This window comes from Strix uralensis, chromosome Z, assembly GCF_047716275.1.
Source record: "Strix uralensis isolate ZFMK-TIS-50842 chromosome Z, bStrUra1, whole genome shotgun sequence".
NCBI lineage: Eukaryota > Metazoa > Chordata > Aves > Strigiformes > Strigidae > Strix > Strix uralensis.
Genome location: NC_134012.1, coordinates 88411795 through 88436725, shown reverse-complemented (window position 1 = coordinate 88436725; position 24931 = coordinate 88411795). Strand labels below are relative to the sequence as shown.

Below are 24931 nucleotides of genomic sequence, written 5' to 3'. Positions count from 1 at the left end.
AATTGTGCAGGATGCATGCAACAGGTATTCAATTATTTTTGAACAGCACATGCCGAGTTTATTTAAAGCTATAACACTCAAGTATCTACAATCACTACTAAAAAAATGGAAGTCCAAATTGATGTAATCTTAAGAAATAGTAGAAACTTTAATTTTCATCATTTGTTAAAATTAAGCTGTTATTTGTTCATTTAGCAGCCATAGAATTCTAATGTGACATATGTCAGCATCCTGTTTGCATTTAGCTTGCTACTATATGCAGTTTGTCTTGTTTTATATGAATATTTTTCCTTTCTAAAAGAAAAAAAGTGACTGTAATTACTCATATAATTCTGAATTAATTTTAGCTTCCAGGAAAAAATTATGTAGATTTTTGGTGAGAGGAGGCTTTACCCCAAAAAAGGGAAGAATATTTTGGAACAGGGAAAAATAGCTGTAGCAAAACTGTTACTACACAGCTCTGCCAGCCAAATACTGTGTGATAACACATTTCTGAAAATACTGAAGCCTACAAGTCCCTATGGCTGTCATATAAGTAACAAACCACTTATAAAAAGCTGTAATAATTATAGAAAACATTATAAACTATATCTAGTTTAACATATGCTTGTTTCTTGATTGTGATTCTTGTAAATGTGGGTTCCCTTAACCCCTTTAATCTTTATTTTGTAACCTTTTTTTTTTTTTCTTTTGCAGCAGAATTCCATTAAAGCTGATGCTTGATTGGAAGGAATTTTTTTTTAATGGAAAACCAGTGTATGAACAAGCCTCAATTCAACCTTTGCCAAATGATCCGAGCCCAGAACAACTTGTAGAGCTGAATAAAATGAATCTGTTAGATGAAAAAGATTATGGTGAATACAAGGTACATCAGACTGATAGGACATAATAGATGAAAATACAGCTTGATTTTTCATAATCAAAGATTTTGTTGTGATGTTTTATTTTGTTCTTTCACTAATTTCTGATATCAGATCTTGACATGCATTTTCTCTGCCTGAGATTCTATATGAGATATATGGCTGTATTTTAAAACGTTGTTATAATTTTATTCTTGTATATGACATTGATCATATTTCTCTCTTGAGTTCATAGGACCACCATGTTAATTGCAATGCAATTATTTTCATCTAATTGGAATTTGAAAGTGTGGTTAATGCTACCACATTTGAAAATGCAACAGAAAATAGCCAGCAAAAGCAAGTAAAATGAAATATTATATCTGTTACAAAACCTAATAGACTTAATTTCAGCAATTTTGAGTGAAATGTTTCTAACAAGATCTATGGTTTGAGTGATCCATTTATTTTAAGATGGTAATATTTACCAGCAGTCCTGGCTGACCGGGGAGGTCCCGACAGATTGGAAATTGGCCAATGTGACGCCCATATATAAAAAGGGTTGGAAGGATGATCCGGGAAATTACAGGCCTGTCAGCTTGACTTTGGTGCCCGGGAAGCTGATGGAGCAGCTCATCCTGAGTACCATCACACAACACATGTGGGACAACCAGATGGTCAGGCCCAGTCAGCATGGGGTTTATGAAAGGCAGGTCCTGCTTGACAAACCTAATCTCCTTCTATGACAGGGCGACCTGCTTATTGGATGAGGGAAAGGCTGTGCATGTAGTTTACCTCGACTTCAGTAAGGCCTTTGACACCGTTTCCCACAGCATTCTCCTGGCAAAACTGGCTGCTCGCAGCTTGGATGGGCACACGCTTCACTGGGTAAAAAACTGGCTGGATGGCCGGGCCCAAAGAGTTGTGGTGAACGGAGTTAAATCTGGTTGGTGGCCGGTCACGAGTGGTGTCCCCCAGGGCTCGGTTTTGGGGTCACTCCTGTTTAACATCTTTGTTGATGACCTAGACGAGGGGATTGAGTGCCCCCTCAGTAAGTTTGCAGATGACACCAAGTTGGGTGGGAGTGTTGATCTGCTCGAGGGTAGGGAGGCTCTGCAGAGAGACCTGGACAGGCTGGAGCGATGGGCTAAGGCCAACTGTAGGATAAGGCCAAATGCCGGGTGCTGCACTTGGGCCACAACAACCCCCAGCAGCGCTACAGGCTTGGGGAGGAGTGGCTGGAGAGCTGCCAGTCAGAGAGGGACCTGGGGGTGTTGATTGACAGCCGGCTGAACATGAGCCAGCAGTGTGCCCAGGTGGCCAAGAAGGCCAATGGTATCCTGGCTTGCATCAGAAATAGCGTGGCCAGCAGGGACAGGGAAGTGATCTTACTCCTGTACTCGGCACTGGTGAGGCCGCACCTCGATTCCTGTGTTCAGTTTTGGGCCCCTCACTACAAAAAGGATATTGAATGACTCGAGCGTGTCCAGAGAAGGGCAACGAAGGTGGTGAAGGGTCTGGAGCACAGGTCGTACGAGGAGCAGCTGAGGGAACTGGGATTGTTTAGTGTGGAGAAGAGGAGGCTGAGGGGAGACCTCATCGCCCTCTACAACTACCTGAGAGGAGGTTGCAGAGAGCTGGGGATGAGTCTCTTTAACCAAGTAATAAGTGATAGGACAACAGGTAATGGCCTCAAGCTGCGCCAGGGAAGGTTTAGACTGGATATTAGGAAGTATTTCTTTACAGAACGGGCTGTTAGGTGTTGGAATGGGCTGCCCAGGGAGGTGGTGGAGTCTGCATCCCTGGAGGTGTTTGTCAGGTTGACATAGTGCTGAGGGATATGGTGTAGTTGAGAACTGTCATTGTTAGGTTAATGGTTGGACTAGGTGATTTTCAAGGTCTTTTCCAACCTAGATGATTCTGTGATTTGTGAAAACTTTTAAAAATGGCTGACATTTTTGTTAACCTTCTGTTAGAATACAAGTAACTATTTTTCAAGGTGCCTTAAAACTTTTCTTCAACTTTACAATACATTAATGTAATTTCACAAATTGAAGATAAAGAATGAATGTTTTCCTGTTAAAATGTATTGTACGATTTTTTCCTAATTACCTTAACAATGCCTTTCTTTGGAAAAAAAAAATCCCCCTACATATTTAGTCTTTTCAAATAATCTGTGTAATTAGAATATGGCACAATCATGGCAAATTACCTGTCTTTGACCTGTTGGGAAATTATAACTACAATGTATAAGTGCATTTATCCACATCCTGAACCAACTGATACATTTTCTTTTGCAATGAGTATAAATGTTTGTTAAGAGTTTCTGTGCTGAATGACTGACAGCTCAATGTACTTTGGTTTCAATCTTAATATGCTTTTCTGATTTGTCTATTTATAAGGTCCTTGCTCAGACCATATCAACTCATGTAATGAATTCCATGATCACTTTCTTTAGGGGAGAAAAGGCATATATACATGACCAACAGAGAGGACATAAGGACAGACAGGCAGGAAACAGTTAGTGAAGAGAACTAATGAAAATTAAGTTTTTCAGCCATATTGTTGTTTATATTACAGAGTCTCAGTAGCCTTCTCTAGATGTAAGGGTACTGAAGGTTGCAAGCATTTAATGACAGTTTAAGCCTCCTTTTCACTACCATCCTGTTTCAAATGCACATTCACATAATTAATTTTTTTGCAGATGTTAGTCGTTTCTGTATCAAAAGCTGGCATCATATGACATGTAAAATTGTTGGCAGTTTGTACTTATGTCTTCTAAAAACCTAATGAACAGCTAATACCTTCAAAGTATTTTTTCTAGATTAAAGTCTATTGGCAGAGCATTCTGACAAATTTTATGCTGATTTTCTTAAGCCTTGAGAAAAAAGCCCTGTACACGCATTTTGGCATCTCTCAAAAATACTAAATTTACGTTAAGAATACTGACTGGAAATTTCAAATGTATTTGATAAAATACAAGAACAAAATACAGTGCTATCAGTCCATTGCACATTCCACATTAGATTGAGTTTGAAAATATTTGGAACGTGCCACATCGTCAGTTGTGGTTAATCAATTAATAAATTAATGGAATCACCCATAACAAGCATAAGAGTAGGCACTGCTCAAAATATCAAATAATTTCCAGTTTTGATTGAGAGTGTTGATCAGGAGTTACATAACTGTCACCGGGATACCTGAAAACTTGTTTCTGACAGGTAGGCTACTTTAGCTCAAGACAGGTACAGTCTAGCAATCTTCTGGTCAAAAGGACAAGAAATATGAAAGGTGAGTACTTCAAGTGGGGAGCCCATTCCATTTGGAATTCATTTTTCCTACAGGTCTGATAGAACTTAAAATAACTGATCCATCTCTACTTATATGTTTAAGGAAGACTTGTTCAGATAGGACAAGGATTTGGTTTTTTTAAGCATGTCTTTTCAATTATATGTTAACAAGTACATTTTCTGAGATGTATTAGAGAGGGGATATTGTGCAACTCAATGATTTTTTTGTTTGTTTTTACTGATTAAAAGTAGATGGTATTTTCATTTAGAGTTATAAGAAGTTACATTGTGTTATTCTATCTAATGCACATATGTTCAAAATCAACACTGATAAAGTTTTGTTAGCAGAATGTATGCTGTGGCAATATATCATTCATGGTAGTAAGTTCAGGAAAAGGTTGCATATTCTACCTGGAACATGAATTCAAAACATTTTCCAGTAGAACTTTGAAACTGGTTGCTTCTGTTGATGGTGATTAAATATTTAAGTTATAGAATGGTAAGGTTTAGGTTGAAAGGCATGTGGAGGTCATTTAGTTCAACTTCTTTGCTCAAAGCAGAACCAACTTCTGAGTCAGATAAGGTTGTATAGCTCCTTGTCTGATCAGCTTTCAAGTATTTCCAAGGATAGAGATTCCACAGACTCTCTGTGCAACCTGTTACTGTGCTTTACTCTCATTGTGAACTTCATTTTTTTTTCCTAGTTGGAATTTCTCTTGCTGAAACATTTGATTTTGCTTCTAAACCCTTTATTGTGCACCCCAAATGAGGAACCAAGCTAGAATCTGATTGGGAATATTAGTCGACATATCTTCCAAACAGCTGTTTAGTAGCCTGCACCCAAATAATAATTAATACAGGACTAGTATTATCCTGCATACTAAAATGTTCTCTTTTAGCTTCTCATAGCATAAGCTGCACATCAGGACTTTCCTAGTGTTATAAGATCCAATACTGGTAGAGTATATATTAGAGTGGCAGAAGCACAATTCTGTGTTCAGTTATTTTGACTGCATCCTTCCATTCTTATCTTTCTTCCAATGTGATTGTCAGTAAGAGTATCTTTACTGACAAAACCTCATTAAGCTGTATGCTGGTAACTCATACCACTGATAAATTTATATTGGTCTCAGAGTAGATGAACTGGAAGTTTGTACTCAGTATTTCCTTCCCTTAAAATTATTTGAATTATATGGTGGTTTGTTTGGTTTGGATTAGTTCAGGGTAGTTGGGTTTTTTTGGTTTTTTTTCTTCTCTGTTGAATGTGTGTTAGGCAAGTATATATATTTGAAATCTTTGTCCATAAAATTTTCAAATATTTATGTGTGACACTGGGCAATAATGTTGCCCAGTTTTTAGAATGCTGAATATTAGGATGCTGGGCTTCTATTCCAAAAATCTACTACTGATTCATTCTCTGATATTAGTGAAATGATTTTTCATGTTTATGGAATTAAAAAAAAGGATTCTAGGAATCTATGAAAATGGTTGTAGGAGTACTTGTCTCTCTCATCTAAGTATTAGTGAATATCTATAAATGCTTAATGATTGTGAAAAAATTATAGCTTTTAATGAGGATCTATTCTAAAAAATACTTCATTATTTAGTACTATTCAGATTTGGTTATTGTATGTATTGTGTTTCTATATAAATACATGTATCTAGAAAGATGAAAGACAAGGCATATTAACAAATTATTTGGTAATTTGTCATTTATACAGAGTATGACAGGGGAATGGTGCCCAACTGAAGAGAACAGTGTAATCAAACCTCCTCTTAATAATAACATATTGGGTCATGTGCTTCGCAGACTGATGGAGATTTTCTATCCTCCAAAACCCAAATGTTCACCACCTGTATTTCCTCCATTTCCTATTAAGGGATGTATTTTGGGAAAACTTTTTAGTGGAAAAACTACCTGTGTAAAGTTTATTGAAAAAGGTAGAGACACTTTTTTTTAATCTAAAATTCTTAAAAATGTTTATTTGTGTTAGAATCCCACTCTTAAAGTGAAAATCGTTTGTGCAAATTCTTGCATTACTAATCCTTGATGCATCTGTATTTTGCAGGGGTTGGTTGCAAGTCATCCATTGATTATCTTCCAAAATAAGATTAAAAACACCTGAACTTGAATATAGTGTTAATATAGTATTACTTCTGCATTGAGAATTTGAAAATGCTTTTGGCAAACTTCTCTGGGGATATTTCTTATAGAAGAGACTAGCAAGATAGCTATGTGATTGTAGATACACACTGTGCAGTGGTTACAAAGACAGTGGAAACAACTTATATCAAAAGCCCAAACGAAATCATTAATTTAATTGCCAGTAATAGTCTCTCTGTATGTATGCTCCACTTGAACTGTAAGGTTATCTAATTTTTTTGTGTATTAGTTTGCAATATTCAGGTACTATCTGTTGATACTCTGGTTCAGGAGGCTATCCAAGCTTTTCTTAAAAATGAAATGAGAGGTGAACACAATGTTATTCCACAAGAAGCAGAGAGTTCTGGGAAACAAAATGAGGTAAGCATTTGTGTTAATTTTGGTTTTGGCTCACACAGGGAGATGAGAATGAAATATATAAGGAAGAAAACATATTGTTTCAATTTTTTACTCAATTTCAAACTTAATTTTAAATTTTGACTTAGAAGACTTAAACAGTCAGTTTGAACTGGCAGGCTTGTTTTTCCTGTAATATGTAGTTTCCTTTCTAATCCATTTCCTTTCATAATTGATACAAGGTCCAGGAGAAATTATCAAAATCACCACCAGCAGTTCTAAAGAAACTGCAAACAGAAACACCTATCAATGGAACCAACGGTGTGTATATATTTTATTTATATGTGTGTATATATATATATTTATAAAATTTAATTTTAATTCTTATTACATTTAAATGGCAATTTCCCTTTCTCTTGTTTGAGATAGTATCCATGACATGAATTTTCGCAGTAGTTTCCATTATGAATTTCCTTTTTCCACGCATTCCTAATGTCTGGAAACAGCAAGCGCAGTCTGCTTCATGATGGAGGGTGAGCTAGGTGACAAGGGCAATAGCAAAGCAGGAAGTGCCAACATTCACCAGCACGAGTGAGGATATCGACTGAAGTTGGAGTCACTGTAAGGTCCAGAGACATTGATCAGCCTGCGCCTCAGTCTGGTGATAACTCAGCAATTCTGCCAATGAAGCAAGTCTGAGGTCAAGCTAGGAACTCAAGTTAGCACGTGTAGATCAGGGTCAGAATCAAATACACAGGACAAGGGGTGCAGACATGGCTGCTACACAGCTGTAATGTACCACAGGCAGGGTCCAGGGTGAGAGCTTCAGCCTAAAAGCAGCTTCCAAAGGAAGGAAGAGCAAGCCCTCACCTCCCCTCACTTTACCTTTCTCTACAACAGATCTTATCAACAAAGAAACTGACACTGGTGTCAGCCAACTAAACTCAGAATCACAGAATGATTGGGGGTGGAAGAGACCTCTGAAGATCATCTAGTCCAATCATCCTCCTCAAAGCAGGGTCACTACTGCAGGTTGTTCAGGACTATGTTCAGTTGGATGCTGAACATCTCCAAGGAGGGAGACTCCACAACCTCACTGAGCAACATGTTCCAATATTCTGTAACCCTTACAGTTAATATTTTTATGTTTAAATGGAATTTTCTGTGTTTCAGTTTGTGTCTGTTGCCTTTTGTCATTTTTCTTGGAACTGCTAAGAAGAGTCTGTCTCTGTTTTCTTTACTCTTCTCCCCACCCCAGATATTTCTAAACATTGATGTTTCCGCTCAGGCCTTCTCTTCTCCAGCCTGAACAGTCCCAGCTCTCAGTCTCTACTCTATGCCAGATACTTCCAGACCTTAGGAATTGTCAGGGCCTTTCTCTGGGCCTGGTCCAATATATCCATGTCTTTCTTGCACTGGGGAGTCCTGAACTGGATGCAGCACTCCAGATGTGGTCTCACCAGTGCCATATCTTTTTAATGTGATCAGGACACTGTTGGTCGCCTTTGCTGCAAGGGCACATCGCTGGCTCATGATCAGCTTGTTCTCCTCCAGGGCCTCCAGGCCCTTCTCTGCAAAGCTGCTTTCAAGACAGTTGGCCCTCAGCTGGTACTGAAGGCACAGGGTTTTCCTCACCAGAAGCATTTCTCTTTGCTGAACTTCATGAGATTCCTGCCAGCCCTTTTCTCCAGCCCGTCAAGGTGCCTCTGAAGGGCAGCACAACCATCTGGTGTATCAACCTCTCCTTCTGGTTTTGTATCATCTGCAAACTTGCTGAGGGTGCACCCTGTCTCATCATGCAGGTCATTAATGAAGATGTTAAGCAGTATTGCTCTCAGACTCAGCCTTTGAGCTACACCACTAATCACTGACTGTCAGCTGCACTTCACACAGCTGATCACGATCCCTTGAGCCCGGCAGTTCAGTCAGTTTTCAGTCCACCTCACTCTCCACTTACCTAGTCCGTACTTCGTCAGTTTGTCTATAAGAATGTTAAGGAAGACATTTGCTCCATTGGTTCCCAGGGACGGAGGTGAGACTGACTGGCCTGTACATCCCCAGTTCCCCCTTCTTGCTTTTCTTGAAGACAGGAGTGGCAGTTGCATTCTTCTAGTCCTAGGAATCTCCTCCAGTCACCAGGACCTTTCAAAGATTATTGAGAGTGGCGTAACAATGGCATCACCCAGGTCCCTCAGCGTGTGTGGGTATATGCCATCAGGTCCCACGGACTTGTGTACTTCCAGTTTACATATATGTTCCTTAAGCTGATCCTCTTCCACCAAGGGTAAATCTTTCCTGCTGCAGACTTTCCTGCTAGTCCCAGGGGCTTGGGATACCTCAGTCTTCTGCATGTCTCTCTCAGCAGGCCCACATTTTCCCAAGCCTTCCTTTTGTTGTAGAGATAACTGTAAAAGCCCTTTCTGTTGCCCTTCTGACTGGACATAAAACAAGGCCTTTTCCCTATGAGAATCATCAAGCCTTGAAACAAATTGCCTGTAGAGAGAGTGTAGTCTCCATCCTTGGAGGTTTTTCTAGATCACGCTGGGTGAGCAACTGAGAAACCTTGTCTGACCTTTTCACTGATGCCACTTCAAGCAGAAGGTTGAATTTGAACTAGGTGAGCTCTGGAAGTTGTTTCCAACCTGAATTAATCAATGATCCTATGGTTCTAACAATTATATATACACCTTCTGTATTGATTTGTTCAAAGAACAATAATGAGGCATATACTTTTACTATTTGTCTGTAGTAATAAATATTATAGTAATAGAATTGTCAAACTTTATAATGTACCTATTTTAGGCAATTATTCTGTCAAAAAGGATCCATCTGGACAAGAATTTATATCGGATAACAGTCAGGATGGCCTATCCAAGGTTTGTAATGCAGTTTTAGCTTCTACTTTATAAAGATGTATTAGTTAAAATGATTAAACTACTTAAATGGTGATAACCATCATTCTGAAATTAATTTGTTGACCTCACTGCAAGCATCTTCTGTGTGAAATATGAAAAGAGTTTATTATGAAAATGTGTTCCTGTGTATGTTGATTAGAGTTGTACATATTGTTAAAGTTTTATATCTTCTTGTTAAGTCTTACATTTATGTAAGATATGGTAGTTTCTACGTCATTTCTGAGTTAGCAAAAATGTATTCCTGATCTTGCTGCTGCCAAGCAGATAATTCATCCCATGACAAGGTTTCTTTTCATTATGTTCAAAAATACTTAATTCCACAATGATCTCTTTGACTTTATTGCTCACTGGAAAATACTTCGAAAGCTAAGATAGAAAAGAATCCCTGCAGAAATAATAAAGTTAAATGCTGCTGTAGAAAACTGTCAGTGGATTCATGGTAGTGAAAATCAGAATAAGCTTAGAACCAGGGCATTTAATTTTTTATTTCTTGGTCATATACTTTGTTTCTCAACCTTGTTTCTGTCTGACATTTTCATGGGTGTAATGATGGAAATCAGTTGGAGATTTCAATTAAATTAGGCCTTTTTTACATCAGTTGAAGCTATTTATCTTTAATAGATAACAATAACTATTAAATATAAATAACACAGTAAACATTAAATTTAAATAAATATATAATGTATACAGTAGAATCATACTCTTTTTACGATTGAGTGTTGTGAACATTCTGAGCATATTAGTCTTACACTGCACTCTTCCACAGCTATCTATACGTGCCCAGCTTGGCGCTGCATCACAGAAATTGTTGAAGAAAGGAAAAAGTATTCCTGATGAATTACTAATTGACATCCTATTGGAAGCCATTAAGTATGAAATTGTGTAGCTTTTTTCCTCAGTTATTTAGAATGTAATTATCCAGCTTGTAGTCTAGATTCAACCGTTTGTCTTTATTAAGGTGTTTTTTGAACACTGGTCTTCTACTTGGAAAGTGGAGCTAAATAGTGAAGTTATTAATGCTCATTTTATGCTAGCAGTAGAGTCTAGCACTAAGTAATGCAGACATTATTGTACACTACTGCAGGTAAATAAAAATATACATGTGACTATCACATAGTCATTAAATACAGGTAATGTCTCTATTTTGTGTATTAGTTGGAAGCTATTCAGCATGTGCTAGTATTTTTTCTTTTAGATTTTGTGAAATGAACTTCAGCAGTTAGGTTACTTACTTTCGACTACTCTTGTTTGACAGAACACTCTCTCAACTAATGCGATGTGCAATTAGCACTTAAGTTCCCACATGAATATCATTTAAGTTATGTTACTCCCATTAGTATATTTTAAAGTTACAAAACAGATTTTGCTATTTGTTACTTCAGTGCAAAAGTTAGTAGACAAAATAGTGAAATTACACCTCTGATCATAGTCCGTATAGGGAGTGGTTTTGAAATCTTTATTTATCAAGACAACAAAAATCATTTTGGTTTTGCTTTTTTTCACTTTTAGTTAGTCATGATGTTATTTTTCTGATTTAAAATCCATTGCTATACAGTTTAAGTTTTAATTATGTCTGTCATATTCTGTATTTATCTGGATATTTAATATATTGAATTTAGAATGAAAGATTGCTAAGGCCAGCTCTTCTTTAGGTGTTATTATTATGCTATCAATTCTCTGTATAATTCTTCTTCTTCATTTACTTTTAGCAAAACACCACCAGAGAAGGGGTGGATTGTGGATGGGTTTCCAATGACAATTAATCAGGCAAAACTATTTGAAAAAGCCTATACAGGGATTGATCCAGAAGAAAAAGATGCAAATTCTGGAAAGCTTTCACTTGTTACAGATCCCAGAGCCCCTAACAAGTCCCCTGTTACCTCACCTGCATTTGATATTTCTGTATTATTGGATGTTTCAGACACTGTGGTACTGAAACGTGTGGCTAACTTGAAGAGTAAGTTTCCAACTACTTTTAACAAAGTAAAATGACAAGCAGATTCTGATGTATGGAGAATATAAAGATTGATACAACACTGAAATAACTAAATTGTGACTGCTTTGCAACATAGTAGCAAGCTGCATATTTTAATAAAAAACACTAAATTATATATTTATTTTCCTCTGACAATTCTGAAATTAGAAATTGTTTAGATTTCTTGACAGTTTTCTTCTCAATTTTTAAGGCCCTTTTTAACTTTAGCTGTCTAAAAGTACCTGACTAGGTATAAGGAACACATTAATCCCAAACATTATTTACCAAATATACCTGTAAATTGTAGTTATGGAAGCAAAATAGTATTACTGCACAATTTCTCTACATCTCACAGTATCACTTTCATTAATTGTGCATTATCACTTTGAATGCTTCCAGATTATTTCAAATGCTTTTATTTGTTTCAGTCAAAGGCAGATCAGAAATGTGGAAGTGCATGTGTATATGCTTGTTTCTATTCATACTGAATTCTCCCTGGAGCTGAGATACCACAATGGGTGGTGTTAGATACCACATAAAACAGCAGCTGGAAAAAACACAAGTTACAACAGATGCAGAAATATGCCTTATTACAAATGACTGTGTGTAAATAGTATTTTTCTTCAGGAGATACATTTGGAAAGGGATGAAGGAAATTATAAACAAAGAGATGTGCCAACATTCATTCCCTATAAATTATTATCTTTGTCTTATCTTCAGTTAGTCAGTGAACAATCAGAAATTGTTAATTTTGTCCAACAAAGGCAAAGGCATCAAAAGCTTTTTGAGCACTGTTTTGCTTCTAGACCATACATTTTTAATTGCCCTTGCTCGCCTTGGTGAAACATAAGTTCTTTTCATTAGTATGTCCCATATGTCCAAATTATAAGGAAATTCCGCTCTATTGTTTTCACTGCAGCACTTACATGGTATATGGCTTGAATTAAAGCACCATTTACCTTTAGCTTTTATGTATAGGTAGGAGTGAGGATGAGGCAAAATCATTAGAGCTTCTGCTAAAAATGTGGTGAAGATAAATGTGTAGACACTTGAAATTCTTATTCATTTAAAGACCTTGTGTTGCCAAAACACTTTGAAAATGTGATAATAAATGATACAGTCTCAGAAATCCAAACAGAATTTATTTAATCAGATGTAATGTTGTGATAGAGTCAAAAGAATAATTAAAAAATCCAAAATCCATTAAAAATGGCTTATTTCTACCAGTTAAAGGGTTTTTTTAAATTTATAGAAGACTCAGAAAGAGAGAATACCGTCTTCAAATGCAGTGGAATATCTGCCCATTGTTGTGAAAAGGAGTAGTTACTTCGAGGAAGATTCAGATTAGACTGTGAAAATACCTTCTAACTTTTAGAATAGATAAGCCTGTAATAGTCTGCCTGCAGGAATGCTCCCTCTCTACAACTGGAGATTTCTGTCACTGAAAAGCATCCATCAGGAAATATTAGTGCTATAATTGGCTATGCATTTAAACAGAGGAAGAGGCAAGACACTGTCTTCAGGTCCTTTCCAGCTTAATTTTAAATTTCTATGGTTTTCTCTGAGTTTTCCTTTCTTTTAGGGAGTTAGGAACCCAATTTTTAAATGAAGAAATGTAAGATCAAGGAATACTGAAATTTTTCTCTTAATAATTATCTTACTTTGGGCAAATAACCACCTGCATAATTGCCTTTCTCAATATATGCAAATATATGCTGTTTTCCACACAGCAGATAAATCAAAGTCATCTCAAACTGAACAGGACGACAACAATCAAAATTCAGATGCTGAAATCCTAGAGGAGAAGATTGACCTAGCCAGGGACCAGGTGCTACATAGGTATGTTCTATGAAGTACAAAAAAGTTGCTTCAGCCAGATGTTTAGGCATGTCATTAATTTGAATCTCATATGTGATCCATATAATACTGAGATGCCTAATGTTCAGAATTTACTTAGGAGTTTCTCTAATGTGGACCCTAAAGGGTACTTTCATTTTTGCACAACATATATAATCCTAGATTATAAGAGTTAATGTGCTTTGCTTTTCCAAAGTATTCTTCCAAGGAGAATTTTTTTTTCATATATATATATATATATTGCATGAACCATATGTATATGTATATGTGTATATATGTATCTATGCATACGTATGTCTGAGGTATGTCATACATCATGTGACTGCCCTTGAGTGAAATGCACTTGATTTGAGAGACGGATTTTCTAATATGGTATTTTCCACTTTTACATTTATAAAAAACAATTAGTTTTGATTAGATGTTTAACTTTGCATAAAGAGCAAAATCAAGAACAAGTTTTGTTACTAAATATTTGATACTATTAACTATTTCAGACTACTATATTATTGATTATTATTGTTGTGATAAAAGAAAGTAGGTTTAGCTTGTGATAAGAAAGAGTAAGAAATATATAAGTCTAGTTAGCAGTAGGATTTTGAAAATTTTCCTATGTTGAAAATGAAGGGTTGGTGTGGGTGGAGTATTATTCTGCCAAAAATGTTACCTGGATTTGTTTTAGTATTACGTTAGGTGGTCTGCTTTTTCTTTTGTTTCTTAATTCAGGAAAATGTTTTATTTTTCATTAGTTAGGTTTTAATTTTATACATTAATATGATTTTTGTAGAATTTCAGGCTTTCTAGACACGTGGCCAAAATTAGAGAAATGGTTTTCAGTCCATCAAAATATTCTAGTGAAAATCAATGCAGAGACAGAAGAAAGTCTTGTGTGTGAAGCAGTGAAGGAAATTATAATGGAAGAAATTGACAAAAAACAGAATAGAAGTAAGTTTTCCTGTTCTTACTTTTTACAATTCAGTAAGAAAAGACTTTGTTATTTATAATGAACACCAATAATAAATATGTAAAACTATATAGAAACATACATTTTCACCGGCCATGAAAGACTTTGGGGATGTGTAAGTTAGTAATAACTGCACCAGAACTCTGATCTGTTCTGTTGTGGTTTTACCTTTTCAGAGGATACAGACCGATTTCACATAATTGTAAAGATCATTTGATAAAAAGTTTTAAAATATTTAAAAGAAAGTCTCAATTGGTTCTATTAAAATTCCATGAAGTAAAAGATTACTAAATTCAGTCCTTTCTTCCTGGTTTAAATATTACAACTAGCATCTTCACCATATGGGATAGCATAATGGTATAAGAAAGACTAACTTGCCATTATCAACATATATTCTTTTATGGATAAATTGGAGTGTTTTTAACATGTGTTTTGATGCATCTTTATTCCATTTTTCCTCTTAATCACCCAAAAGGAAAGAATCATTTTAAAAAAAAAGAAAAAGATTAAATATCTGGAGAAAAAATACATCAAGTAAACCAGGATTAGTAAACTTCTGAATAAGCAGATTTTTTCTTCGTAATTATTACAAGAGAGTATTGATATATCTTCTACCACCAAACCAAAAAAAAACCCCAAATTAAAAAAAGTATTAGCTTGAAAAGCACTCTTAACAGTCAGAGTTGAGACCATTGCTCCTGAACAAGGTTTCCAGTTCATGAAAAATTCTGGGAAATATCACACCTGACAGAAAACTAGATGGAGCATTTTTAAAGAACTGTCTGGTTGTAATTGGGTTTTTTCTGTGCTTGATATATTTCATAGCCCTGCTGGAATCAATGGCAAAATTCCTATTGATGCAAATAGAGTGGAGGTTTTCTGGTTAGAATCCAGCTATCTTGTAGAAGTATTGTAAGGACTTTTTACTCTCTGTGGAGAAATAATCCCTGTGGTCTGTTAATAATGCCTAATTTCATATTTATGTTGATAGATTCCAAGCTGTCCTTCACTATTAGGTTTATACAAGCAGAACAGAGGTATGAGAATGTATTAGTCAGACATCAGCAGCATTCTGGGAGTGACATGGTAAAGCTAAATTCAGAGACTGGTTCTCAAAATATTTAGCAGAAGCTGAAGTAGTTGGAATATTTTATATGGCCAACAGTTATAAACTTAAATCAGGAGAATGACAGCAGTTTTTCCATTGAAGCACCTAGCAGCACCTAGCAAGACAGAGTTTTCAGAGGCAGGTTTCTCACATTTAAAGTAAAACAGAACACATCCATTCTTTAAATGTTGAGCTTCTTTCAAACAAAAAGACAAAACTAACAGTTTTGTTTAATGTTTAATGCAAGCCTATTAATTTTCTTTGAATATTTTCTAATCCACAACAAAACTGGCCAGAATTCATGAACATGATTCTGAACACCTAATTAATGTAAACTTAAAAATCTAGTTATAGAATCCTTCTGTAGTCACTGAGGTGATGCGGAAATCTTCCCAGAGGTCAGTTCAGATCCTAGGGTTGAATCATGCTCTGAAGCTGCTAACTACATTTAGTATTATTTTGCTATAATAAAAGTTAGCAGTGTTAGTTTTTCACCTCTTTCTTTCACTACCACGTGATCTTTTCTGTTTCTTTTTTCCTGTCCATGATTCATACTTCTCAGCTTCTCCTCAGAGTAAAGGTGTATTTTCCATCGTAGGCCAGATTTAGCTCAATTTATCTGTTTTTGTCTTCGTCAGTGTTTGTTTTTCTTGATTCACTCATTCTGAAGTCTAACATGGAAGCTATAAATATTTACAACCGTTCTTTAAATAAGCAGGGCATCCTTGAAATCATGACATTTATAATGAATCTCAGAATTGCATCAACACTACTGGCCTTTGTTTACCTGTTTTTTTACCATTTGTTTCATATGCATACATACTGATTCATTATCTTCCTATTTCTCTTTTAGTGATGGTTTTAGAAAAGTATCAGTCCTGCAAAATATTTGCTTAACTGGAAAGTGATTTTATAACTATGGCATCACTGATTTGATTAGTGTATTTTTTGATGAACAACACCTAAGTACTGAAATATTGAATCTGTTCTGTTACTTTGAACTTGTCAGAGTAGTATGTCTAATTCTGTTTATTGATACATAAAATATACTTGAAGGTATTAATTGTACATTCATATACAAGGGTCCACTCAAGAAATATCACCAGAAAAAAAGCTTTTACCAGTTACAAGTCAAGATCTGCTTCCTCCCATTCCTGTGGCACCACCACCAATTGAACCAGGATCAGATGAATGGATTTATGTAGATGAACCACTTCCCAAGGTACATTCATTCATGATTAAAAGTCTTAGATACCGAAGTATATATTTTTCTCAGTATTTTATGCTTATTATACCTAAACATTTTGTCTCATTGCATGTTGTTTTATTCAATATTTTTCAAGGAAAGATACACTAGTACTGTATTACAAATATTGAAAAATACAAATAACTTTCTACTAAACTATATAAAATAAGGAACACACTTTAAAATTTTGATCATTGTATTTTTCTAAATTCTTCATAATAATGATGAAGAATAACACATGGATGCCAAAATAATACTTTTTAATATTATGAAATACTAGCATAGGCTTACTAGGTCAGTTTCTTGTCTCTGACAAGTGCCAGTTGTGGATCTTGTAGAAAAAATGTAAGAATGGGGAGTGTGTGCACTGATATTTCTCCTGGGATACTTTTTTCTAACATATTTTCCCCAAAGATATCTTCCTACTTTCCAATAACTTTAGGGGTTCCCTGAGATGACTTTATATCTGCATCTTCGTGTTTAGTAGCTCTTCGTGGACTTTGCTTCCGTGATTATGTCTAGTTGCTTTTTTTTTGAAGCAATTTACTTTTTGATTTCCATGACATAGCCTGTATAATTAGGCTCATTCTGAAAAAGTATTTCTGTCTCTTTGCTTTAAACCTCTTGTTTACTTGAGTCATTTGATGACTCTACTTTTATTGTGAGATACAATGAATAATAATTTTATAATCACCCTCTTAAGGTATTTAAGAAGTAACGAGCATCTATTACGTCCTCATTTTGCTCAGTGTTGCCTTGCTTTTTCAATCCAGTCATAATCTGTTTAAATCCTCATGTGGAGCAGTTCATATGTTGTCATGATTCTTGCCCTTCTGTCTGGCTGTTCTAGTTCAACTGTAAATTTTTTGAGATGGGGAGCTGGGATGGCATGCAGTATTTGAAATGTAGATTTAAAGGGTGCATAATGATGCTTTGTATTTTTTTCTGTAATTCCTTTACCAGTTTTGCCTTCATGACTGCAATTAACTTGCATAGAACCGTGTTTCCTTTGGCCATGGGCTTTATTTTGCATTTAATGACAGGCAGTCAAATGTCACTTTTGCAATACTAGACAGTCAGCTTAGATTTTTACCAGCATAAACAGTTGTTTACCACCAAATTTTGATACTTAAGTACTCACTTAGTATTTTCACTTAGTTTATGAGTATACCCAAAACTACAGATACTGGAGTGTTCTGCTGGAATTTCCCATTCATTTTGAGTACTGACACTTTTTTCCAATGAAATGCACAAGATAAACTGTATGTTGGTACAGTGTCTGTAATCAGTTGCAAACAGTTGTAAATCAGAAGAAATACATAGTGAAAAAAGTCAGTAATTTGATTTCATGAAATAACCTTTCTTATATTTGCTAATGCTACGGCCAAATGGGTTACCAAGAAATATATCAATTAATTCTGATGTTTTTAAAAAATTCACAGGAGATACCTGATTTTTTAGTACCTTACTGGGAAATGGTAGAAAATGCATATAAGAGTACCATCAAAACTATACTTAGATGTTTAAGGGATGAACAGCATGCTGTGATTGATCACTTAGCAGACATTAGGTGAGTAGAAATAGTAGCTTATTACATTAATTCTAGTATTTTGTATTTTCCCTCTGGCATTCTAGGTCTTTTTGTCCTGGTTCAACTAGGATAGGGTTAAGTTTCCCCAGCAATGGGGGGGAAGCTCCAGCCGGGTTATTCATATACCATGCTGATGTCAAGTCCTGGCGCCAAAGCGCAGCAGCGCAAGAGAGTCAATTAACACGTGTGTTATGCCATCGCTCTGTTCTCACTGCTGTATTGGTAGATATCTTGCTCTGTTCATTGTTATCACTGTTACTGTTATTGTTGTTGTTTGTTTTATCGCTGTTGCACTGTTGTATTAAACCTCTCCTTATCTCAGCCCCGGGGCTTTGTATTTCACTCCCTTTGTGGGGGAGGGGCAGCGGCCGCGTGGTCTCAGACCCCGGCAGGGACTAAACCACCACACTTTTAAAACCAAAATTATTTTTACCATAATTTACAGAAAAAAATTCCAAGATTGTTTGAAGCATCCAGATCTTAAGCAGGAGTTTGTATCTCAGTGGCAATCAGACTTTAATTCAGTTGCTGATGACCTGAGAGAAGATGAGGAAACAAAAGCAGAACTACACCAAAGAGTTACTGTAAGTAAATGGCAAAAGTTGTAATATACCCTAAAGTATTATTTCATTGTATACAAATTTGATGTAACATGAATGATACTATTTATTTACATTTTTTTCCTTTTTACCACTCCTCTTAAGCTGTTTCACTTCCTCTTCTACATAGTGTTCTTCACAATTGTTTCTCTGGTTTTTGGCCATATCTTTCTTGTGTGTTGCTTCTTTTTTTAGGTTATACTGTGGTATTCTGGCACATTATAAAATAAATATTTCTTTGCTTTCTTTTTTTTTATGTTTTATGGTTTTCAGTGATTTTACTCATGAATTTGGACATTTCCGTCACATTCTGACAAATCTTGGCAGTCATGTACTTTTTCCCTAAATGATATATGGTAATATATGTTTTCTAAAACTGATTCATACAAAGTACAGAGAGTTTCATCAAAATGTTTTGACTCAGGTAGTTCTTTGCTAGGTCATAAATGTCCTGAGAGTTCTTCATAAAAACCCATGAGACTAAAGGTCCTAAGAAGTTCAGAGCCAGATTTAACTTAGGCAGGAAGTAGAGCTATCTTTGAATTTATTAGATTCCCATTTCAGAACAGACATGATTTTTAGTTGAAATCATATCAGGAAGTGCTCCCATAAAAAGGGGAAAAAAATGCTGGCAACACCTTTAGTTGAAGGGAACAGTGGTGGAATCATGGATGAATTCACTGAGATGGAAAAAGCATTGGACCTCCTTTTCTATAACATTATTTCAATAAAATGAAGTAGAGGACTTAAAAATCATCATCCATATTCCTAATTTCTACTAAATGGAATAATAAAAAGACTGGAATCCCTCTGTCCTATATTTTAGAAAGCTAAAATTTACAATATTTGTCCTTTCACTCATAACAGAAATCCATGTCTGACATCGTCCATTTCAAATTAGGTTAAAATGAGATGATAATCCCGTGCAGTGAGACTCAGATACTGTGATAAGGCTAAGCACAGTAAGTAAAGGCAGTAAAAAAAGAAGTAAATGTATGCTTTCCAGAATTTCTGTTTCTGAATGACCCATTCTAGTCCTTGTGGATCCCAAACCTGTGGGTGAATGTGAAGATGATACTTCCTCTATGCTTTTAAGCCCTGCCCATTTTACCTCCTCGAGTGTGAGAGTTCTGTCATCCTAGAAAAGGAGAGAGGAAACTAAAAGAGTGATAATCCATGGAATGTTTTTCCTCAAACAATTTCAGCTTTCCCAGACTGCTCAACTCTGTCATCTCAGGGGGACCCTTTCTGAAATGCTATCCACACTGGAAGCTGCCAGCTGTGAAACCTGAAAACCAAATTTCTGATATCAACTGGAAAATGTAAAATTCCACCCCATTTTATGATGTGTGAAAAATTCCTCGAAGGCCTAAAGTCCAAAGAGCAGTCAAGGCTTTGGCATCCTAAAGAGCCAAACTCGGAATCACTGTGGGTAAAATGTCCTCAGCAGCCCATCTCTGTTACACTGTCTTTCAGCAGTTTCTTCAAATTCCCTCTCACTCCATTGCTGTCACTGAACATGGTCAGTCACTTGGTCTCACTATTTCTCTTGTTCCAGCTAGGAAAGTACTTAGCACGTGCATCCATTTTTTCTTTTTTTCACCCACCTACATGCAAGGAAAGTTGGAAAGAGAAGCTGCTTCACTTTGAAAAGAGAAAGAGTGGTGGGAGAAAAGAGACACGTAAAATACACTTTTAGCTTCTCCCAGAGGAAGATACCTCACTGTCTCCCTCTCCAGTTATCTCCACTGCTTACAGGAGATCAAAACTGTTACTTGAATAACATGAGGACAAAGAAGAAAATGTTCCTCCATATATGTCTCAGGAAGTTACTGGAAGGAGCTGTACATCAATTTGTACAAAATATCGGTTTGTTTTGTTTGTACAGTATTGGGTTTATGTGGCAAGGTTTTGGTAGCAGAGGATCTCTGGAGATGGATTCTTTGAGAAGACATCAGGGGCTGCCCCCATGTCGAACAGAGCCACTGTCAGCAGGCTCCAAGACATACCTGCTGCTGGCCAAAGCTAAGCCGATCAGTGATGGTGGTGGTGCCTCTGTGATAGCATATTTCAGAAAGGGTAAAAAACACTGCATGGCAGCTGTGAGAGAGGAGTGAGAAAATGTGAGAGAAACAACTATTCAGTCACCCAGGTCAGTGAAGAAGGATGAGGAGTGTTCCAGGTGTCCAGGGTGTTCCAGGTGCCAGAGCAGAGAATCCCCTGCAGCCTGTGGAGAAGATGATGGTGTTGCAGGTGTAGCACATGGAGGACCACAGTGTAACAGATAGCAACACGGCAGCCTGTGGAGGGCCCCCACGCTGGAGCAGGGAGACATGCCCTGAAGGGAGAGGCAGCCTGTGGACAGCCCACACCAGAGCAGGCTCCTGGCAGGAACTGCAGCCTGTAGAGAGGAACCCATACAGGAGAAGGTATTCTGGCAGGACCTGTGGCCCATGGAGGACCCTCACTGGAGCAGTACGATCCTGAAGGACTGCACCCATAGAAGGGACCCACACTGGAGTTCTTGGAGAAATGCAGCCCATGGGAAGGACCCGTGTGGGAGAAGTTCATGAAGGACTGTATCCCATAGAAGTACCCGACTCTGGAGCCAGGGAAGAGCATGAAGAGGAAGGAGTGGCAGAGGCAATGCATAATGAACTCACCACAACCCCTCATTCCCCATCCTCTCTGCATCATTTGGGAGAAAGGAGGTAGAAGAGTCAGGAATGAAGTTGAACCTGGGAAGAAGAAGGGTGGGAGAAAGGTGTTTTTAGTTTTGTTCTATTTCTCATTATTCTGCTCTGTTATTAGTTGGCAATAAATTAATTTCCCCAAGTCAAGTCTGTTTTGAACATGATGGTAATGAACGATCTTCCCATCATTATCCTGACCCATTGTTTCTCCCCCTGTCCTGTGAAGAGGGGGAGTGATAGAGCAGCCAGCCAAGGTCAACACACCACTGCAAAACAGATAAATTGTATGCTTATTTTATTCAGTAGCTTATCCTTACGTGGATATCCTACAATATGAGCAACCATGAATATCTGATAGACTTCACCTTGGCTTATCTATTACATCACTGATGTGTTACGTAGCCAAAGGATTACTCATTTGTCAGCTTCCCTGTGGCTCTTGTCCAACAGAGGACAACTGGATTTGTCTGAAGTCTTTGGATGGGGGGAGAGAAACGGGATCTGAACATACTACTCTGAGACCAAGAACTGATGAATATGGAATCACTTATCACCTGAAGCCTAAGCTCCTTATTGCAGGGCTGGTAGTCTGGAACACCTTTTCTCTATACAGAAACAGGTCAGGTGGAGTAGAACTGCTTGGAGCCTGAGAGACAGCTCATCTTAGCCTACCTTAGCACTGCATTGAACAGCACTCTTCTGTTTCATCACCTTATTATATAGGGGTCTGTCACACTATTTCCAGGCAGAGACAGCAATGGGGAACAGAGAGTTTGCATGCATGTTGTATGCTTAATAGGTCTTCAGTGCTGTCAGTGAGCCACATAGTGCTGCTATTAGATATAGTCAGTAGTTGAAGAGCCCTTAGTTATAAACAACATTAAAGAAAAATGGCAAGGAGCTATCCAAATTGGAAGAAAACTTGAACGTAATTTCTTGGAATTTTTCAGATTGCACATCCCCTTAGAGTGTTCTCCTTGTAAGTGTATTAGTTAGCAAACCATTCAAGGGGAAAGTTGTTGATGCAGTTGGAAGCTTAGCTATTCATATTCTCACATCTTTGTCTAGCTTAGATAGGTCTTCTCTGCCTGAGGAAAGCAAGGCAGCCTACACATTCATCTTTTACCTTTGTATTCTTCTCTCTGGCACATTTATAAAGCTACTTTCTGTAAGCTCATGACTTGCTGACCAGGCTTTGACATTTATAACAGTAAAGAAAAAGTCCCAAATGGGAAGATGACCTACGCACATGCAAAAAATATAATTTTAAATAATAAATCTAAAAAAGCTATTCAAGTTTTCTTTCATAGTTATTTCTCAGATTTGATTTTTTGTTTTAGGACCTAAGAGATCTTCTCTGGGATATCTGTGATAACAGAAGGGAAGAAGCAGAGCGGGAACGTACTGATATCATGAATGATGGCTGGTTACCAGATCATAGTGGGATTGCAATGAACCATTTCTTTTCACTTATGCAGGTATGGATCCAGTATGGAGTCTACAATGGAAGAGGACAATGACTTAGATTTGGAGGATAGTCAGCCTCAGAGAAATTTCATATGGTTGGCTCCAAATAAGTGAGGGATTGAGAATTAGATAAGCAAATGTTCATGCCTCTTCTGAATTTATCTGGAAAGTTAAGAGACAAAAAGTAGATGACATTCCATATATGTAATTGTTTTGCAGACAGAAAAGGTTAAGAAAAACACCATTGGTATTGTCAACCCTCCCCTGACTTCCAATCTGTGGTGTGTAGTGCTACTTTTTGCAATTTTATCAGTCCAGTGAATTGTCTGAGTTTTGTAACAGGAATGTTAGAGGTGTTTATTCTTCTGTGATCATATTGACATCTGCTTTTAATTTACAAAGTACATAATTCACTGCTATTCTAGACCCACTTGCTGCTAAGGTTGTCCTGTATTCCCCATATCACAAAATTATTTCAGTTGTTAACTTCACCAATGTGGCTTGAAATTTTACCTACAGACTGAAATAATATTCTGTAGATACCTACAGAATGTGATGTCATTTGTTGCTCTTGAGATAATCCATTCAAACATAATCCAGCATGTGATTTTAAAGTTTTCAAGAGACCATCTTCAATTAGTTGGCTCTCCTCTCCCCAACATTAAGCCTTTCTGCTCATTCAGCCTGATCATTAATTATTTCAGTTCCTGAAGTAAAGTAAGATTCCGCTGTGACTTCTGTTTTAGGTGCATAAATTTGGTTTAGGGCTGAACTGAACTGAACTGGACTAGACTAGACAGGCTTTTCTGTAAACTGAGTGACCATTCTGTGAAAGTTTTGGCACTTTAAAGAGTACAATGAAAACAGTGCTTTAAACACATGCCATGTGGTGCTAATTTGGCTGAAAAATCAGGCCTAAACAGCTTAGGGTGGGCTACCTGCCCTTTAAATGTGTAATTTTATATGTTTAATAAACAAGGGAACTACTCTCTTATATGAATGTTGTGATAATTTAAGAAAGTTTGTGAAGTAGTCAGTTGCTATAGTAAGGAAATTATTAACTCTCTTTTCAGAGTCTAAATAATGCCCTAAATAAAGACTTAAGGCCACTGGCTAAAGAGAGAGGTCAAAATATCAAATAACTGCTGACTGAACCACATTCATCCTGTAATTAGGCTATTTATAGGACTATTTTAAAAATATATCTTGAATTATATGCATAAGGGAACCAAATTAAAGTAATATTGCTGAGTTTAAATCTTTTATTTTTCTCCTCTTATATTCATGTCTGACTTTGCAATCCTAATTCACTTCTAGCAGAATTTCATGGTCATGTATGATGCAGTCCAGAGGAGATTCACTATGAGTCTAGTTTGATCTGTCTTGTGTGTATATGCAGAATAGCCATTTAAAATTACAACTACATGTATTACAAATATGTGCATTAACAGCTTTTATTTTCCTGAAGAAAAATGCAAAGGAAACAGTTTTTACTTTCTTTAGTCAGTATATAGTCCCCAAAATAAATGAATAATTAAAGCTAAAACTACAGAACTAAAAATATAATAACTATATCTTTATGTTATGGCTTTGTTTGAGAAGCAGCCAAAAATAGGCTTCTTTGGTCTTGAGCTCTGCGTCTGTGGGTTTTTCTGTGGGAAGTTACGTATATTCCCCAGGTGGCTCTGTTACTGTATTTACACATAGATTTGTATAAATGCCGTTAATCAGATTTCTTTCCACCTTTCTGTGTACACACTGGTATACCAGAAGATATTTTCTCCTTAACTTATGGATAAGTGCTGGTTTACACCACAAAGGTTTTATCCTTTGTTTTGTGACTGTGGTTTTGTGCATTTTCCCATGAATATTTAGTACTGTTTTGTCAGT

At 36.7% G+C, this 24931-nt stretch overlaps 1 protein-coding gene across 1 annotated transcript in view; it reads left to right on the top strand.

Moving 5' to 3' along the window:
- The window catches only part of SPEF2 (sperm flagellar 2), a 62792-nt gene that overhangs the window by 25265 nt on the left and 12596 nt on the right, over positions 1-24931 (top strand). Inside the window, exons 10-21 of the mRNA XM_074856939.1 lie at positions 697-865; positions 5851-6070; positions 6523-6653; positions 9432-9505; positions 11254-11501; positions 13250-13358; positions 14161-14322; positions 15163-15196; positions 16560-16667; positions 18134-18261; positions 18728-18866; positions 22915-23052. Coding sequence (XP_074713040.1) covers positions 697-865; positions 5851-6070; positions 6523-6653; positions 9432-9505; positions 11254-11501; positions 13250-13358; positions 14161-14322; positions 15163-15196; positions 16560-16667; positions 18134-18261; positions 18728-18866; positions 22915-23052 — 1660 coding nt within the window. The remainder of the gene's footprint in view (positions 1-696; positions 866-5850; positions 6071-6522; positions 6654-9431; positions 9506-11253; positions 11502-13249; positions 13359-14160; positions 14323-15162; positions 15197-16559; positions 16668-18133; positions 18262-18727; positions 18867-22914; positions 23053-24931) is intronic.